The sequence below is a fragment of the Mustela nivalis genome, assembly GCF_964662115.1.
Source record: "Mustela nivalis genome assembly, chromosome: 9".
NCBI classification, from domain to species: Eukaryota; Metazoa; Chordata; class Mammalia; order Carnivora; family Mustelidae; genus Mustela; species Mustela nivalis.
In genome coordinates, this window is record NC_139028.1 from 60,634,169 (window position 1) to 60,655,044 (window position 20,876).

General features: G+C 37.8%; 1 protein-coding gene across 3 annotated transcripts in view; it reads right to left on the reverse strand.

The window, feature by feature from the left end:
- The window catches only part of ACER3 (alkaline ceramidase 3), a 169,488-nt gene that overhangs the window by 115,401 nt on the left and 33,211 nt on the right, over window positions 1-20,876 (reverse strand). For all 3 annotated transcript variants that reach the window (XM_082749587.1, XM_082749589.1, XM_082749588.1), the window contains exon 2: window positions 225-335. In XM_082749587.1, coding sequence (XP_082605713.1) covers window positions 225-335 — 111 coding nt within the window. The remainder of the gene's footprint in view (window positions 1-224; window positions 336-20,876) is intronic.

Below are 20,876 nucleotides of genomic sequence, written 5' to 3' on the forward strand. Positions count from 1 at the left end.
ATTTGTTATATTATCTCTATTCTTTTCTGTATGCTTGAAATATTCTGATTTTTTAAAAACTGTATTCAAAATACAGTTCAATGTACTGGAGTTTTATATCAGAAGTTTCAGAATATGTTCAAGTTGTATAGTAGCACAAAATTAAGAACCAATTTTAAGTATGAATGAGAAAAATAATCCATCTGAATACTGTACATCATTTTTAGACAAAGTGTTACACATACCTGTGAGTGCTAAATAAGAAGCAATGTACCGCTTTTCCAGTCCATCTCTAACACTCTGAATTGCACCAAAAATTGGAGGTATAATCATAATCAGGTTACTCACTGTATTCCCTATAGGAAAAGAACACAAGAAAATAATTGTATTAATCAATACCACTTTAAAAAAAAAATACATGAACTTGGCCCTTAATAAAAGCTAAATAGGTGACTTCTGAGAAAGATGGTGGAAACATATTTACAAAGAAAATAATTCTTTACTCAAAATAAATACTGTAAAATGATCCAAATAGGGGCACCTGGGTGGCTCCGTTGGCTAAGCAACTGCCTTCAACTTGGGTCATGACCCTGGAGTCCTAGGACTGAGTCCCACGGCAGACTCCCCCCTCAGTGGGAAATCTGCTTCTACCTCTAACCCTCCCCCTTCTCCTGCACTCTCTCTCATTCTCTCTCTCTCAAACAAAATCTTTAAAAAAAAAAAAAAAGATCCAATTAAAATAAAGATAACTTTTGACAAGTAAAACTAATATTTTTCTTTTTTTAGATTTTTCTTTTTTTCAGAGATTTTATTTATTTATTTGTCAGAGTGAGAGATAGAGAATGAGCAAGCACAAACGTGGGAGAGCAGGAGAAATAGGCTCCCCACTGAGCAAGGAGCCCCTTGTAGAACTCTATCCCACCATCATGACCTGAGCAGAAGGTAGATGTTTAACAGAGCCACCCACATGTCCCAAAACTAAGATTTTTCAATCAGAATAGTCACTAAAGAAAATTCTTTTTTTTTTTTTAAGATTTTATTTATTTATTTGACAGAGAGAGAGAAAGCACAAGAGAGAACAAGCAGGGGGAGCTACAGAGGGAGAAGCAGGCTCCCTGCTGAGCAGGGAGTCCAATAAGGGTTTTATCCCAGGACCCCAGGATCATAACCTCAGCCAAAGGCTGATGCTTCCTCAACTGAGCCACCCAGGTGCTAATTCTAAAGATAAAAAGAAGTATCTCAAAAAGAACCCCAAATATTCAGCAGAAAATGAGTTGGAAAAGGTAGGTATTGAGACTGAAAGAACGATCCACAGACAGACTAATGACAAGATAAAATACAGAATTGTGTTACTTTTGTCTCCTGAATCAAAGAGCAACAAATTGGGGTATGCATTTTGCATGTCTTTTTGAAATTTCATTTTATGGTAATATATTTAATTTCTTTTTTCTAACAATTTCTCTTCATCTGATTTTTGTTCCCATCTTTACAAACCAGAAACAAACCTCAAACATGAAAAGCAAAGAAATAGTAAACACCCCAAAGCAGAAATAAGTAGTAAAAGGGGGAAAGAAATGGTTAAACTATTTTATAAATTGATTCTGGGTAAAATAAAGTGGCACAAAGCATTCAAAATTCAAAATGAGTAATTTTCAACACAGGAGCTTATAACAAATATCAATTAATGGACATATACAGAACACTCTACTGTATATCATATACATTCTTCTCAAATACACATGAAACATTTGGACAGACCATATGTTAGACTAAAAGTTCTCAACAGACTTGAAAAGATAGATAACATACAAAATACTTCCTCCAACCACAACAAAATGAAGTTCAAAATAACCAAACAAAAATTCACAAGTCTGTGGAAATTAAATGACATATTCTTTTCTTTCCTATATTTTGGGGGGCTATTTGCCATCCCAATATCACTCTCCTTTTTTTCTTAATAAAAGAACCCCAATTTTTTCTTTTAGGAGTTTTAGGATTCCAGTTTTTACATTTACGTCTTTAATCCATTTTGAGCTTACTTTTGTGTATGATACAAGAAAGTGGTTCAGTTTCATTTCTTTGCATGTAGCTATTCAGTTTTCCCAGCACAATTTATGAAGGGGTTGTCTTTTTCCCATTTTTTAAAAATATTTTATTTATTTACTTGACAGACGGAGATCACAAGTAGGCAGAGAGGCAGGCAGAGAGAGAGAGAGGAGGAAGGAGGCTCCCCACTGAGCAGAGAGCCCGATGTGGGGCTCCATCCCAGGGTCCTGAGATCATGACCTGGGCTGAAGGCAGAGCTTAACCCACTGAGCCACCCATGCACTCCTCTTTTTCCCATTATATATTCTTGCCCCCCTGTTGGAGATTAGTTGACCATATAAGCATGGGTTTCTTTCTGGGCTCCCTATTCTGTTCCATTGATCAAGGTGTCTGTTTTTGTGCCAGTACCAAACACTGTTTTGATAAAATGCCATATCCTTGAACAACCAATTGATCAAAGAAGAAATCAAAAGAGAAAAGTAGAAAATACTTAGAGATGAATTAAAATAGACACAACATCCCAAAATTCATGGGATGAAACAACAGCCACACTAAGGCAAAATTTATAGCTGTAAACGTTTACATTAGAAAACAAGATCGGGGGTGCCTGGGTGGTTCAACCAGTAAAGCGACTGCCTTAGGAACAAGCCATGCATTGGGCTCCTTGCTCAGGGGGCAGCCTGCTTCTCCCTCTGTCCCTCCCCAAACTGGGCTCTCTCTCTCTCTCTCTCAAAATAAAATCTAAAAAAACAACAACAAAACAACCTCCACAAGATCAGGGCACCTAGGTGGCTCAGTCAGTTAAATGACTGACTCTTGATTTTGGCTCAGGTCATAATCTCAGGGTCATGAGATCAAGCCAAGCTCTGGGCTCCATGCTGAGCATGGAGCCTACCTGAGATTCTCTCTCTCTCTCTTTCTTACCCTCTGTTCCTCCCCTTCTCCCACTGGTATTCCCTCAATTTCTAAAAACAACAACAACAAAAAAAAAAAAAAAACCATGAAGAACGATCTCCTGCTGAAATGAAATAATGCTAACTAGTAACATGAATATATATAAAAATAAACACCACACTGGTGAAGGTAAGCATATGGTCCAAGTCTGAATACCATAATATCGTAATACGCTGGTATGTTAATCACTTACCTCTATCACTTATAAAGGTGAAAGGACAAAAGTAATAAAAATAACTGTAGTCGCCAAAAAAACCCACAAAACTATAGCTGCAAATCACATATCCAATAAGGTGTTAGTATCCAAAATATAGAAGGGACTGATACAAAACCCAAGAAACCAAATAATCCAATTTAAAAATCAGCAGAAAATATGAACAGACACTTCGCCAAGAGACATGCAGATGGCCAAAAGACACATGAAAAGATGCTCAACATCACTCATTGTCACAGAAATGCAAATCAAAACCGCAATGAGGTATCACCTCACACCTGTCAGAATGGCTAAAATCAACACAGGTAACAACAGGTGTTGGCAAGGATGTGGAGGAAAAGGAACCTTCATGCACTGCTGGTGGGAATGCAAACTAGTCAGCCACTGTGGAAAACAGTATGGAGCTTCCTCAGAAAGTTAAAAATAAAACTACTTAAAATCTAGTAATTGCACTCCTGGGTATTTATCCAAAGAATATGAAAACACTGGGGTACCTGGGCAGCTCAGATGGTTAAGCGGCTGCCTTCAACTCAGGTCATGATCCCAGAGTCTTGGGATGGAGCCCGAATCTGACTCCCTGCTCAGTGGGGAGGCTGCTTCTCCCTCTCCCTCTGCCTGCTGCTCCCCCTTCATGTAATCTCTCTCTCTCTCTGTCAAATAAATAAATAAATAAATAAACATGTATAATATTTTCTATTTATAATAGCAATAAAATGTTAATATCAAATTATAACATTGAAATTATAAAATATTTATAATATAAAATATTAAAATAATGATAAAATTTTTAAAAGAATGTGAAAACACTAATTTGAAGGGATATATGCACACCATGCTTATTATAGCATAATTAACAACTGCCAAATTCTAGCAGCAGCCCAAGCTTCCATCCATAGATGAAGGGATAAAGAAGATGTAGCATATGTATACACAATGGAGTATTTTTCAGCCATAACAAAGAATGAAATCTTGCCATTTAGAACAACATGGATGGATCTAGAATATAATGCTAAGGCAAATAAGCCAGTCAGAGAAAGACAAATACCATATGATTTCACACATATGTGGAGTTTAAGAAACAAAACAAATGAGCAAAGGAAAAAAAGAGAGAGCAAGAGAAACCATGAAACAAATCCCTAACAATAGAAAACAAACTGATGGGACGCCTGGGTGGCTCAGTTGGTTGGATGACTGCCTTCGGCTCAGGTCATGATCCCGGAGTCCTGGATGGAGTCCCGCATCGGGCTCCCAGCTCCATGGGGAGTCTGCTTCTCCCTCTGATTTCTCCTCGCTCATGCTCTCTCTCACTACCTCTCTCTCAATAAATAAATAAAATCTTTAAAAAAAAAAAAAAAAGAAAACAAACTGATGGTGACCAGAGGGGAGGTGGGGGAGGAATGGGTTAAACAGGGGATGGGGATTAAGAATGTATTTATCATAAAGGGCACTGAGTAATGTATAGAATTGTTAAATCACTACAATGTACACCTGGAACTAATATAACATTGTATGTTAGCCATTCTGGAATTTAAAACAAAAACAAAACAAAAAAACTATAACTATAATAATTTATTAATGAATAGACAACAAAAAAAGAGGTAAACTGTTATATCAAAAACTTACAAGGAAGAGAATAAATGGGTAGAGTTTTAGCAAGCAAAGTTGTTACCAGCAGAAAAAAAGGCTGTTACATCTATAAGTTGTCTTAGGTAAGCCTCAGGGTAACCACAAAGCAAAAACCTACAGAAAAATAAAGAGAGGGAACCAAAGCATGTAACTACAGAAAATCATCAGTTCACAAAATATGGAAGCGGGGCGCTTGGGTGGCTAGTGGGTTAAAGCCTCTGCCTTCGGCTCAGGTCATGATCCCAGGATCCTGGGATCAGGCATTGGGCTCTCTGTTCTGCAAGGTGCCTGCTTCTTTCCTCTCTCTCTCTGCCTGCCTCTCTGCCTACTTGTGATCTCTGTCTATCAAATAAATAAATAAAATCTTTAAAAACAAACACACAAACAGAAAAAAATAATCAACGAAACTAGGAGCTGGTTCTTTGAAAGAATTAATAAAATTGATAAACCCCTGGCCTGACTTATCAAAAAGAAAAAAGAAAGGACCCAAATAAATAAAATCATGAATGAAAGAGGAGAGATCACAACTAACACCAAAGAAATACAAACTATTATAAGAACATACTATGAGCAACTCTACGCCAATAAATTTGACAATCTGGAAGAAATGGATGCATTCCTAGAAATATATAAACTACCACAACTGAACCAGGAAGAAATAGAAAGCCTGAACAGACCCATAACCAGTAAGGAGATTGAAACAGTCATTTAAAATCTCCAAAGAAACAAAAGCCCAGGGCCAGATGGCTTCCCGGGGGAATTCTACCAAACATTTAAAGAAGAACTAATTCCTATTCTCCTGAAACTGTTCCAAAAAATAGAAATGGAAGGAAAACTTCCAAACTCATTTTATGAGGCCAGCATCACCTTGATCCCAAAACCAGACAAGGATCCCACCAAAAAAGAGAGCTATAGACCGATATCCTTGATGAACACAGATGCGAAAATACTCAACAAAATACTAGCCAATAGGATTCAACAGTACATTAAAAAGATTATTCACCACGACCAAGTGGGATTTATTCCAGGGCTGCAAGGTTGGTTCAACATCCGCAAATCAGTCAATGTGATACAACACATCAATAAAAGAAAGATCAAGAACCATATGATACTCTCAATAGATGCTGAAAAAGCATTTGACAAAGTACAGCATCCCTTCCTGATCAAAACTCTTCAAAGTGTAGGGATAGAGGGCACATACCTCAATATCATCAAAGCCATCTATGAAAAACCCACCGCAAATATCATTCTCAATGGAGAAAAACTGAAAGCTTTTCCGCTAAGGTCAGGAACACGGCAGGGATGTCCATTATCACCACTGCTATTCAACATAGTACTAGAGGTCCTAGCCTCAGCAATCAGACAACAAAAGGAAATTAAAGGCATCCAAATCGGCAAAGAAGAAGTCAAATTATCACTCTTCACAGATGATATGATACTATATGTGGAAAACCCAAAAGACTCCACTCCAAAACTGCTAGAACTTATACAGGAATTCAGTAAAGTGTCAGGATGTAAAATCAATGCACAGAAATCAGTTGCATTTCTCTACACCAACAGCAAGACAGAAGAAAGAGATATTAAGGAGTCAATCCCATTTACAATTGCATCCAAAACCATAAGATACCTAGGAATAAACCTAACCAAAGAGACACAGAATCTATACTCAGAAAACTATAAAGTACTCATGAAAGAAATTGAGGAAGACACAAAGAAATGGAAAAATGTTCCATGCTCCTGGATTGGAAGAATAAATATTGTGAAAATGTCTATGCTACCTAAAGCAATCTACACATTTAATGCAATTCCTATCAAAGTACCATCCATCTTTTTCAAAGAAATGGAACAAATAATGCTAAAATTTATATGGAACCAGAAAAGACCTCGAATAGCCAAAGGAATATTGAAAAAGAAAGCCAACGTTGGTGGCATCACAATTCCGGACTTCAAGCTCTATTACAAAACTGTCATCATCAAGACAGCATGGTACTGGCACAAAAACAGACACATAGATCAATGGAACAGAATAGAGAGCCCAGAAATAGACCCTCAAATCTATGGTCAACTAATCTTCGACAAAGCAGGAAAGAATGTCCAATGGAAAAAAGACAGCCTCTTCAATAAATGGTGCTGGGAAAATTGGACAGCCACATGCAGAAAAATGAAACTGGACCATTTCCTTACACCACACACAAAAATAGACTCAAAATGGATGAAGGACCTCAATGTGAGAAAGGAATCCATCAAAATCCTTGAGGAGAACACGGGCAGCAACCTCTTCGACCTCTGCCGCAGCAACATCTTCCTAGGAACAACGCAAAAGGCAAGGGAAGCAAGGGAAAAAATGAACTATTGGGATTTCATCAAGATCAAAAGCTTTTGCACGGCAAAGGAAACAGTTAACAAAATCAAAAGACAACTGACAGAATGGGAGAAGATATTTGCAAACGACATATCAGATAAAGGACTAGTGTCCAGAATCTATAAAGAACTTAGCAAACTCAACACCCAAAGAACAAATAATCCAATCAAGAAATGGGCAGAGGACATGAACAGACATTTCTGCAAAGAAGACATCCAGATGGCCAACAGACACATGAAAAAGTGCTCCATATCACTCGGCATCAGGGAAATACAAATCAAAACCACAATGAGATATCACCTCACACCAGTCAGAATGGCTAAAATCAACAAGTCAGGAAATGACAGATGCTGGCGAGGATGCGGAGAAAGGGGAACCCTCCTACACTGTTGGTGGGAATGCAAGCTGGTGCAGCCACTCTGGAAAACAGCATGGAGGTTCCTCAAAATGTTGAAAATAGAACTGCCCTATGACCCAGCAATTGCACTATTGGATATTTACCCTAAAGATACAAACGTAGTGATCCAAAGGGGCACGTGCACCCGAATGTTTATAGCAGCAATGTCCACAATAGCCAAACTATGGAAAGAACCTAGATGTCCATCAACAGATGAATGGATCAAGAAGATGTGGTATATATACACAATGGAATACTATGCAGCCATCAAAAGAAATGAAATCTTGCCATTTGCGACAACATGGATGGAACTAGAGCGTATCATGCTTAGCGAAATAAGTCAAGCAGAGAAAGACAACTATCATATGATCTCCCTGATATGAGGAAGTGGTGATGCAACATGGGGGCTTAAGTGGGTAGGAGAAGAATCAATGAAACAAGATGGGATCGGGAGGGAGACAAACCATAAGTGACTCTTAATCTCACAAAACAAACTGAGGGTTGCTGGGGGAGGGGGTTTGGGAGAAGGGGGTGGGATTATGGACATTGGGGAGGGTATGTGCTTTGGTGAGTGCTGTGAAGTGTGTAAACCTGGTAATTCACAGACCTGTACCCCTGGGGATAAAAATATATGTTTATAAAAAATAAAAAATTAAAAAAAAAAATATTTTGAGGAGGCACCTGGGTGGCTCAGTGGGTTAAAGCCTCTGCCTTCAACTCAGGTCATGATCCCAGGGTCCTGGGATCGAACCCCACATCGGGCTCTCTGCTTAGCAGGGAGCCTGCTTCTTCCTCTCTCTCTCTGCCTGCCTCTCTGCCTACTTGTGATCTCTGTCTCTGTCAAATAAATAAATAAAATTTAAAAAAATAATAATAATAAAAAAATAAAAAATATCTTGAAATAATGAAAATGGAAACAATATACCAACTTATGGAATGCAGTTAAAATAATTCTAAAAGGAGGGGTGTGGGAGGCCACAATAGGCCTGAGACGAGGACCAAACCAGGCCCTGACTTGTGCCTCCTTTAAAGTCTGAATAACCTAACAAAAGGTTTAGGATGGGAAACAGTGAGTAGCACTGAGAAAGGGTCTGTGCTATGTGTTGTGCGCTGGCCTACGTGACTTCCCACATTCTTGCTAAACAAATGAGAACAATTAGGTTGGGGTCAAAAGTTCATTGCTGGTCCTTGCTGCCCTAATACTGCTCATAAATTACTTTCAGGTTTGCTGTATCAATACAGAACAATTGTATTGGCATCAGCCGTTTGGCGTCACGAGGTCTGATTATAGTTAAAGGTGAAACTTATTATAGGAACTCGTGGTTGTTTAACTGGACACAGGTGTACTATTTCTCCTATCACTATATATATGGCCTTAATGCTTTGAATAAACTTAGCACTACTGTACATCCTCCTCAGTGCTCCTCCTGCCCCCATCTCTTTGTCTCTTAACTTCTTTTCTTCATCCTCTTACCCTCACGTTCCTGGTCGATTTGTCGCGCCGGCCGGGACAGAGGGGCACCTGGGTGGCTCATTGGTTTAAGCCTCTGCCTTTGGCTCAGGTCATGATCTCAGGTCCTGGGATAGAGCCCCACATCAGAATCTCTGCTCAGCGGGGAGCCTGTCTCCCCTTCTCTCTCTGCTGCCTCTCTGCCTAACATCAGGCTCTGTGCTTAGTGGAGTCTGCTTGAGATTCTCTCTCTTTTCCTGTCTTCCCCCCATGACAAGCATGTTCTCTCTCTCTCTTTCATATAATAAACAATCTTTAAAGAAGAAAAAAGAAAAATCTCAAATAAACAACCTAACTTTATACCTCAAAGAACTAGAAAAAAGTAAGCCCAAAGTTAGGAGAAGTAAAGAAAGAAAAATCAGAGTAGAAATAAATGTATTAGATTAATGAAATGCAGGGCTGTTTCTTTTTATTTATTTTTAAAAAGATTTTATTTATTTATTTGATAGAGAGAGACAGCGTGAGAGGGAGCCCAAGCATGGAGGAGTTGGAGAGAGAGAAGCAGGCAGGGGGCCTGATGCTGGACTCCACCTTAGGACACTAGAATCATGACCTGAGCCAAACACAGACGCTTAACAACTGAGCTACCCAGGTGTCCCAGAGCTGGCTTTTTAAAAGATAAAAACTGACAAACCCTCAGCTACACGAACTCAGAAAAAAAGCAAGAGAATTCAAATAAATAAAATCACCACTAAAAGAGGACATTACAACTAATACCACAGAAACATAAAGGATCATGAGAGACTACTATGAACAATTATATGCCAACAAACTGGAAAACCTAGAAGAAATGGATAAATTCTTGATATATACAGTCCACCAAGACTGAATCAGGAAGAAAAAGAAAATCCTAATAAAACAATAACAAGTAAGGATAGTGAATCAGTAATCAAAAGCCTCCCAACACAGAAAAGCTGAGGACAAGCAGTTTCCTTGGTAAATTCTACTAAATATTTAAAAGGATTAACACCAAACCTTCTCAAACTGTTCCCAAAAAATAGAAGGTTATACTTCCAAACTTGTATTCATGAATCCAGCTTACCCTGATAACCAAATACTATATGACATCATGTATATCTGGAATCTAAAAAAGCCAAATTCAGAGAAATAGAGAATAGAATGGTAGTTACCAAGGGTTGGGGTGGGGAACTGCAGAATAAGGACATATTGGCCAAGGTGTACAAGCTTTCAGTTATAGGATTAACAAATTCTGGAGATTTAATATACAGCAGGGTGACTACAGCTAATAATACTATAATATATACTTAAAAGTTGTTAAGAAAGTTCATCTTAAATGTTCTCACCACACACACACACACAAATGGCATTATGTGACAGGTAATTATGTAACGTTATGCTGGTAATCATTTTACAATATATGTTTATGAAATCAACATGCTGTATACCTTAAACATAATGTTACACAGTAGACCCTTGAACAACACAGGTTTGAACTGCACAGGTCCAATAAATATAATATAGTACTGTAATACATTTTCTTTTCCTTATGAGTTTCTTACTAATATTTTCTTTTCTCTAACATACTGTATCATAAACATACAGTATATGTTACATATAACACAAAATATGTGTTAATCAACTGTTATGTTATTGGTAAGGCTTCTGGTCAACAGTAAGTTATTAATAGTTATATCCTGGAGAGTCAAAAATTATACATGGCTTTTTGACTGCATGGGCAGATCCATATTCCACAACTCCATATTACTCAAGGGTCAACTGTTTTCAATTATATCTCAATAATACCAGAGACAAAATTTAAAATAAAAATTGATTCCTAAGTAACTTAACTGAATACTAGAACAAACCTCAAGGCTATTTCTGGTATACAAAAAATATCTAATACCCAACAAGGTAAAAAACAAAATGTCTGGCATCCATTCAGAGACTACCACGCATATGGGGGTGCCAGGGTGGCTCAGTAGGTTGGGCGTCCAACTCTCAGGTTTTGGCTCAGGTCATGGTCTCAGAATTGTGGGATGGAACCTCACACCAGGCTCTGTGCTCAGCAGAGAGTTTGCTCAAAGACTCTCCCTTCTTCTCCCTCTATCCTTCCCCACTACTTGCGCACATGGGGTCTCTCTCTCTCTCTCTCTCTCTCCCTTTAAAATAAATAAATAAATCCTAAAAAAAAAAAAATTACCAAGCACAGAAAAAAAGAAACACAACCCATAGTGAGACAAATAATCCAGTGAAACTAATCCAGAACTGATACATATGTAAGAATTAGCAGACAAGAATGAAAACAGTTCATTTAAAAGTCTAGAAAAATATAAACTAACCTATAGTGTCAGAAAGAAGAACAATGGGTGTGGGGTAGAGCTGAGGTGTCTTCAGTATCTTGACTGTGGTGATGATTTCACACATGTATATATGTCAAAACTTGACTTATATACCTCAAGTATGCACACTCTATTGTATGCCAACTCTATCTCAATAAAACTGTTTTTTAAAAAAAGTTTTGCTTCTGAGGAATAGAACTAGAGGGTAGAAAGAAATGAGGGAAAGGCACTGCTTTTTAGTTTTAGTACAATTCTTCTACCACTAGCTGGATTTTTATTTATTTTTTAATGTACTGGATTTTTATATTTTTAATATAAATATAAATAAAATAAAAATTAATTAAAGAAACTTTTAGGAAAGAGAATAAAACAGTTGGGGACAGTTTCATAGATGTGACAAGATTTGATTTACATCCTGAAAAGAGAGAACGAACTACAGTCTACTGGCATGTTAAGGACCAAGTACAGAACTTCATATTATACATGTGCTAACTTGCTTCTCACAACAACCTATTGAAACATTATTGTCCCATTAAGCAAACAATAAAGTCAGGCTAAGAGATTAGTTATTTTAAATATTTTATTTATTTATTTGAGAGACAGCAAGAGAGAGAGTGAGCATGAGTTGGGGGGAGAAGCAGAGGGAGAAGCAGATCCCTGCTGAGCAGGGAGCCAGATGCAGAACTCGATCCCTAGACTCCAGGATCATGACAAGAGCAGAGGGCAGATACTCAACCGACTAAGCCACCCAGGTGCCCCAGGCTAAGAGATTATTTAATTTACCCAAGTGGCCCAGGCTAAGAGATTATTTAATTTACCCAAGTTCTCACAGTAAACAAATGGCATGGCCAAGATCTTATTCCAGGTCTATCTGTCCTTACAGTCAAGGTTCTTATCCTTTAATGTACTAGTACAATGTCTGTGTAAAGAAGGTCCTTATTAATATTTTAAAAATTACACCAAAGAGGGTGTGCCTAGGTGGCTTGATTTTGGTCAGGCTTGATTTTGGCTAAGGTCATGATCTCAAGGTTGTGAGATCAAGTCCCGAATCAGGCTCCACACAGCGCAGAGTCTGCTTGGAATTCTCTCTCCCTCTACCCCTTTCCCCACTCATGTTCTCTGTCCAAAATAAACAAATAAAATCTTTTAAAAAATTATATCAAAGAGTATTCTATTAAAAATGTTTTAAGTAAATTCCCAATTGCACAAATAGCAAAATAATTTGCCTTGGTGGAAGGTGAAAACATAAGGTGGGGAACTAGACTGACTGATAATTATATATCCAAACAACAGTTTTCAACAGCTTTAAGTAAACTTGCAGAAGATACTGAAACCTGAATAAGATGCCATTTCAGAGGGTCCTAGGATTCAAACTAACAAAAATCTTTACTGATGGCTGAGATAAAGGAATCAAAATATGCCCAAAGGTACAGATAATATTAAATTCAGCTGAGATGTCGATACTATGAAAATCAGAAACACATTTCAAATCACCTGGAGGCAGGGGGTAGAAGAGTCTTATAAACTACCTAAAACTCAGTTAAGGACAATGCAAAGTTTTACAAATTAGAATGAGAAACTGTAAACCACAAATATAGGCTGCTGTGACAGACAGAATAAGGACAACTGTAAGAGAAAGATCCAAAGAGAGAAAGATGACAGTAGACCATTTTGGGGAAAATCTGAATATACTACCTCAAAGCAAAATTTAGAGGTAAAAATGTGAAGAGATGGGTAGTGGTCATCCTTCTCCCTGCTTTACTTCAGCTTCTCTTTGGAATATTTACCTATTTATGGCACCCTACTTTACACAAACACAAATCCTAAGTACTGAGAGAAGAGACTAAAATAAAGGAATCATTCACTTAACTAATAAAAACATCATATGAGAACGGCATGATTCCAGTCTTCAAATATCTGAAGGATTGTTAAACTACGGGTGAATAAGGTTTCTAGAAGCTGTAAACTATCAAAATTAAAATCACTGAAGTTACAGAGAAGTAGATTTCCACTCAATGTAAGGCAAAACATTCTAAAATTAAAGCTGTCCAAAGAAAGCATAACAAGCTGCCCTATTAGACTATGAACTCTTTTGGACAGGGGCCATGTCTAACTCATATTTATAATGCTTTTCACTTGGTACAATACCAAGGACAGAGCAGGCACTAAGGAAAGTCTGGTAGAATGAATAAATCCATACATGCATGCTTGATGAAATCAGAGTAGTTTCTCCCTTATCCTCTAGTATTATTCATAAACTTATGTGTTTCTCTTTTAATTTAACAATGGTTATAGCAGATGGCAGCATGCTTTGCTAATAACCATTTACCAATGGTTATAGCAGATGGCAGCATGTTTTGCTAATAAGCTTTACATATAGAGAGCGATGAAAGAATGGATCAATTAAGAAAAAGATAGTTTTATAGGATATTAGACATAACCTTTAAAAAAAGTATTAGAAATATTTAATTTCAAAAAGAAAGTAAAACTGAATATGAAAATGACTAAAAGAGGAGCACGTGGGTGGCTCAGTCAGTTAAGCATCTGCCTTTCACTCAGATGTCCGGGGATCAAGCGCCATATCAGGCTCCCTGCTCAGTAGGAAGTCTGTTTCTCCCTCTTCTTCTGCCTGTTCCCCTGTCCCTGGTAAAGGCTCTCTCTCAAGTAAATAAACAAAATCTTAAAAAAAAAAAAAAAAAAAAAACCTAAAAAAAAGAAAAGAGACCTGGATTTTTTTTTAATAGCATCCTTTTTTTTAAAAAAAATATTTATTTATTTGAGAGAGTGTGTATGTGAGGAGAGGAGGGGGGAAGGGTGGGATGGAGCAGAGGGAGAAGGACAAGCAGATGCCATGCTGAGTGGGGAGTATACCAGGGCGTGACCCCATGACTCTGAGATCATGACCTAAGCTGAAATCAAAAGTCAGACGCTTAACCAACTGAGCCACCCAGGCGCCCCTATAGCAAATGCATTCTTGCTGTGAAACATAAGAAAATTCATACTCCAAAATTTTCTCCCACCTCTCTTCCCCTATGTACTTATTTTTTTTTAGTCATTTCCACATTGTTGATGCCTATTATTTCACAATGTCAAGGATGTACGTCTAGTTCTGCAAACATTTTCTACCTTTGTGGGTTTTTTTAATAACAGCTTTATCAATATATAGTTCACATATCATGAAACCCTTTTCATGTATACAATTCAGTGGTTTTTAACATATTTACAGACTTGTGCAACCATCATGACTAATTTTAGAACATTTTCATCAGCTCAAAATGATACCCCAGACCCATTAGCAGTCACTCCCCATATCTCCTCCCCACAGTGCCTGGCAACCACTGATCTACTTGCTGTGTCTATGGATTCAGCTATTTTAGACATTTCATATACATGAAATCATACAATATGTAGTCTTTTATGTCTAGCTTCTCTCACTTAGCATAATGCTTTCAAGGCTCATCCATTTTGTAGCATGCATGTATCTATAACTTCCTTTTTTTTTAAATTCATGAGAGACAGAGAGTGAAAGAGACGCAGAGGCAGAGAGAGAAGCAGGCTCCCCGCGCTCCCCGCTGAGCAGGGAGACCAACGCAGGACTCGATACCAGAACCCCAGGATCATGACCTAAGCCAAAGGCAGACACTTAACCATCTGAATCACCCAAGGGTCCAACTTCATTCTTTTAAATATAAAATATTTGCCAAATAGTCCACTGGGTGGGTATGACACATCTTACTTATATATTCATCAGTTAAGACATCTGGGTTGTTTCCCATTCTTTTGACTTTATAAATAATGTGCTATGAACATTCATAATACATTTTTTTGTGTGTAGACAGGTCTTCAATGCTCTAGGGTATATCCCTAGGAAAGGAATTCCTGCACCATATGGTAATTCTATGTTCAGCCTTGTTTTTAGCCCCAAATCTCTATTTAAATGGATAAAGTAACTATCACTAGTCTTTTTCCCCATGACTTTTCTTCCCATTTTGCCTTTGTTTGTTGTTTTTTAAATGATGATCTACTTGTTTAGATTTCATAATCCATCTTCATGTAGTTTTTCAGGGAGTTACACATATTGTATTCCCTGACATCTTGAGTGTTTGAGAATATCGTGCTCTGCCTTTATTCTCAAAAGATGACTTAGCTATAAAATGTTGGGCTCTCATTCCTTCAAAAGTTTGTAAGTATTATGCTGTTGTCTTCCCCATTGAACATTACTATGGAAAAGTTTGAAGCTAGCACAAATTTTTTCCTTGTAGAAGACTTGCTTTCTTGGGGTGCCTACGTGGCTCAGTGGGTTAAGCCTCTGCCTTCAGCTGAGGTCATGATCTCAGGGTCCTGGGATAGAGCCCCACATCGGGCTCTCTGCTCAGCAGGGATCCTGCTTCCCCTTCTCTCTCTCTGCCTGCCTCTCTGCCTACTTGTGATCTCTCTGTCAAATAAATAAAATCTTAAAAAAAAAAAAAAAAAAAACTTGCTTTCTGGCCTAGACTCCTGAAGTATTACTGTATTATACTTGAATCTGTGTATTTGGGAAGATAATAGGCCTTGAGATTAGATAATGATCCCATACCCACTTTATCTCTCTACACAGCTAAGAAAACATAGTAACTGCAAGCTGTAGTGCTACACATGTAATTTTCAGTAGCATCAAAACACATCACATACCTCAATACAAACCTAACAAAGAGGTTTAAGACTAGAACTCCTGACAGGTTTTTTGGGTACAAATTGAGAAAGTGGTTATAAACTTTATATGAAAATTCAGAAGGCCAAGAAGAACCCAGACAATCTCAAATAACAACAAAGGTAGAGTATTTAGAGACATCAAGGCCTATTAGCAAGGACAGACAAAAAGAATAAAAAAGATCCCAAGAACCAACTTATATGGTCACCGGATTTGTGATAAACATGGCCCTTCAGTGTAGTATAGAAAAAATGGTCTTTTCAATAAATGGTTCTGGATCAAATAGATACTTACATGGGGAAAAAACGAATCTGGGCCCCAAACTCATACTTTTTATTTTGAGATGTACTGCAGATCTAAACGTGAAAGGTAAAACAACATAAATTTTAGAAGAAAACACGGGAAAATAGCTTGATGACCTTGGAGTGGCAATGAGTTTTTAAACATGAGACCAAAAGGTTTAACTACAAAGGCAAAAAAACTATAAAGGTAAGATTATAAAGTCAAGAATAAAAGTTTTTTAAAAAGCTGATTTAAAGAGTAGATATGAAATTGCTTTATAAATAAGGAGTTATATAAATATTAGGTCATTTAACTTTACTGGACAAAAAAGAATGCACATTAAATGACCACGGACTGAAAATTTCTCCTTTAAAAATGGTATAAGTCAGGGCACCTGGGTGGCTCAGTTGGTTAAGCATCTGCCTTCAGCTCCGGTCATGATCAGGGTCCTGAAATTGAGCCCTGAGTCAGGCTCCCTGCTCAGCAAGAGCCTGCTTCTCCCTCTCCTTCTGTCCCTCCCCCTACCCACTCATGTGCAAGCATGTGTACTCTCTCAAACAAATAAATAAAATATTTTTTTTAAATGGTGTAACTCAAGGACAAATCAAACTCTAAGGAGAAGTAATTTGGGTTTTACTTTCTATCATTCATTTATGTTAATATATTTTTTTTTAAGATTTTATTTACTTATTTGACAGACAAGTAGGCAGAGGCAGGCAGAGACAGAGAGAGGAGGAAGCAGGCTCCCTGCTGAGCAGAGAGCCCGATGTGGGGCTCTATCTCAGGAGCCTGGGACCTGAACCGAAGGCAGAGGCTTTAACCCATTGAGCCACCCAGGTGCCCCTATTTTTAATATTTTTAATTATAAAAACAATATAGCCTTATTGTAGAAAATACAGGAAAAAGAAGAAGAAAATCCATTATTTTACCATCTTAAAATATCCATTTTTATCATTTTGGTGTTTGGGAAACCCTCACCAGAGGGTAATTTGAAAAAGAAAAGTTTACCATAAAGAATCATTACCTACGAGAAACTTGGAATAATGAGGGATTAGCTAATAAGAAGAGAATATTTGAGAATATAGAAATAGCAGATATAATATAGCCACTATTCCTAGGTTGGAGATAAATACTAAAAGAAGAGGTCTCAGCCAGGACTGAGATCTAAACCCTGTTGGAAAGGGCATGACCACAGCTCACAGAACAACAGAAAAGTTGCAGTAGTGCCACAACTGCAGAGCTTACTGAAAATTATACCCTTAAGAACGTTGTTCTTCATATGCCCTCTAGGGAGCCAGGAAAAGCTGATCACATGGAGTGGGGAGCTACTGGCCAGTGGATCCTGCTGACTGCAGTGCTCTGCAGGAGCTATCACTGTAAAAGCTGACAAGCTTTAAGATCAGGGCACTAGAATCTTCATGTACTGTCAGAGAGACACTAGATAAGCCATTTGTACTGCAAGAGCCAGGCAGTGGAGAAACTACCAGGCCAGCACCTCAGAACCAAGATGGAAAACCCCTCCCTCTTCCAATGTCTCTCCAGTGCCCTCTACTGGTAAAGTTTAACATTCAGCCAGTTAGCAAAGGAACCTATGTAAAGGTTCATTTTCAGAGTATGCAATGAATCAGTTTGGAGCTGAGGGATAAGTTGGTAACTAGCACAACTATAAAACTGTTTTCATTAATCATGGCTGGGCATAACTATGGTTGCTGAAGGTTACCCCAAACACCAATATGATAAGAATGGCTTTTTTAAGATGGTAAACCAATCTTTTCTCTTTTGTCTGTATTTTCCACAACGTGGTTATACTGCTTTTATAGTTTAAAATTTAAATATAATATAAATAAATGATAGAAAATGAAGGCTAATTGCACTCCTGGGTATTTACCCCAAAGATACAGATGTAGTGAAAAGAAGGGCCATCTGTACCCCAATGTTTATAGCAGCAATGGCCACGGTCACCAAACTGTGGAAAGAACCAAGATGCCTTTCCACAGATGAATGGATAAGGAAGATGTGGTCCATATACACTATGGAGTATTGTGCCTCCATCAGAAAGGACGAATACCCAACTTTTGTAGCAACATGGACCGGACTGGAAGAGATTATGCTGAATGAAATAAGTCAAGCAGAGAGAGTCAATTATCATATGGTTTCACTTATTTGTGGAGCATAACAAAAAGCATGGAGGACATGGGGAGTTAGAGAGAAGGGGGTTGGGGTAAATTGGAAGGGGAGGTGAATAATGAGAGACTATGGACTCTGAAAAGCAATCTGAGGGGTTGGAAGTGGTGGGGGGTGGGAGGTCAGGGTACCAGGTGGGGGGTATTATAGAGGGCTTGGACTGCATGGAGCACTGGGTGTGATGAAAAAATAATGATACTGTTATGTTGAAAATAAATAAATGAAAAAAAAAAGAAAAAAGAAAATGAAGGCTAAATTACTACTCTTTGGAGTTTAATTGGGTTTGGGATGCTCCCAGAAAATTCAATTAAAAGTTTTTTACCAGAAGTGGGGAGAACCTGGGTGGCTCAGCCATTAAGCGTCTGCCTTCAGCTCAGGTCATGATCCCAGGGTCCTGGGATTAAGCCTCGCATGGGGCTCACTGTTCAGCAGGAAGCCTGCTTCTCCCTCTCTTACTCCCACCTGCTAGTGTTCCCTCTCTCCCTGTTTCTCTCTTTGTCAAATAAATAAATAAAATCTTTTTAAAAAAAGTTGCCAGAAGTAAAAACTAGAGATTCAGTCATATACCACACAGTTAGTATACTAAAATATTAAAGAAAAAAAAAATTTTTTTATAGAGGGAATCCTATTTGAATATAGACTTAAGGAATTTTTTCAAATTTGAAAACTACAATATTTTCATACCCCCGAACACAATTTCTTTGTATTCTCCCACCAAATAAAAATTACAGACATTAACAACATTCCCATAATTTAGAAATTTCTTAGTAAGTAAAACCAAGTTTTTGTAAATGAAAAGAAAAGTATAATATCAAAAGTAAAGGAAAGAAAGTCAAGGGGAAAAAGCAATATACAAACATAAATTTGAAACAACTCTCAAAGGAGAAACAGTAGGAAGATGTTTGCCTCAGAATGACAGTAGGTGGAGCCAGTGCACTCAGCAGTCTTGGTTCTCTCAAATTTTGCCAGACACAAGAAAGCCCTGGGGCAACTGGGTAGACAATTGACAGCTGTGATAACCACCACCCAAAACGGAAGATAAAAAAATAGAAGCATTAAAACCTGGTGAAGCTGAAAAAATTACTGCTTTATTGCCACTATGAGGAGCCCTCCTGCATAGTCAGCAAACAATCTTTGTGAGAGCAGTAACTGGTTTGAGCCTGAAAGCAACCTGACACCGTCCCCCCAAACAAGTTCACTTTGTGAAATATTTTACTGCTTATACAGATGTTCAAATAATGTAAAAGATTCCCAGAACTTCAAAGACTTTGGAGCTGAAAGAAGACAGGCAGACCTTCTAATTTAATCTTCTCAATTTATATCAGGCAACATTTTATTCATACCACTTTCTAGCTGTGTTAATTTGGAAAAATTATTTATGCTTAAGACTTAGTTTCCTGGAACTCCTGGGTGGCTCAGCCGGGTTAAGCGTCTGCCTTTGGCTCAGGTCATGATCCTAGGGTCCTGGGCTCCTTGCTTAGCGGGGAGCCTGCGCCTCTCTCTGTATTTCCCCCTGCTTGTGCTTCTCTTGCTCTCTGAGAAGTAAATCAACAAAATCTCAAAAAAAAAAAAAAAAAAAAAAAAAAAGACTTAGTTTCCAGACCTGTAAGGGGTGGGGGGCAAAATATTTAAAATCTTTAAAGTACGATGAAAACAATAACTATGACCCAAAAAGATCATATTAAGAATTAGGTGCTGGAATTTAAGAAACAGAGGAGATGAATATAGGGAAAGGGAGGGAAAAATAAAATGAAACGAAATCAGAGAGGGAGACAAACCATAACAGACTCTAACTATAGGAAACAAACTGAGGGTTGCTGGAGGGGAGGTGGGTAGGGAGACAGGGTACTGGGTGATGAGCATTAAGGAGAGCACTTGATGTAATGAGCAATGGGTATTAGCAACTGATGAATCACTAAACTCTACCTATGAAACTAATAATATACTATATGTTAATTAATGGACATAAAAGTAAAATAAATAAAATAAAATAAAAATTAAGTGCTGCCTGGGAACTGTCTTGATACTTCGATCAACTCAGAAAGTTGTCAAAAGGGAGAAAGCTTGCTTTCTAATTCAGAACAATAACAAAGAAAAAGAAAGAAAATAGTAGTATATGCTATTTCACCCAGAGTTTTAAAAAAACATACAAATGCGTATTACATTATTAGGTACCCCTTTATTAAGACAGATATCAGAATAAAGCAGGAAACCAACACAGGTATGTCTCACTTTAAAGAATTATAAGCAAAAATTCAGTTCAATTTGACAAACATTTATTAAGTATTTCCTATGGGCAAGGCACTGAGATGGGAGATGGGAAGAAAGGGTT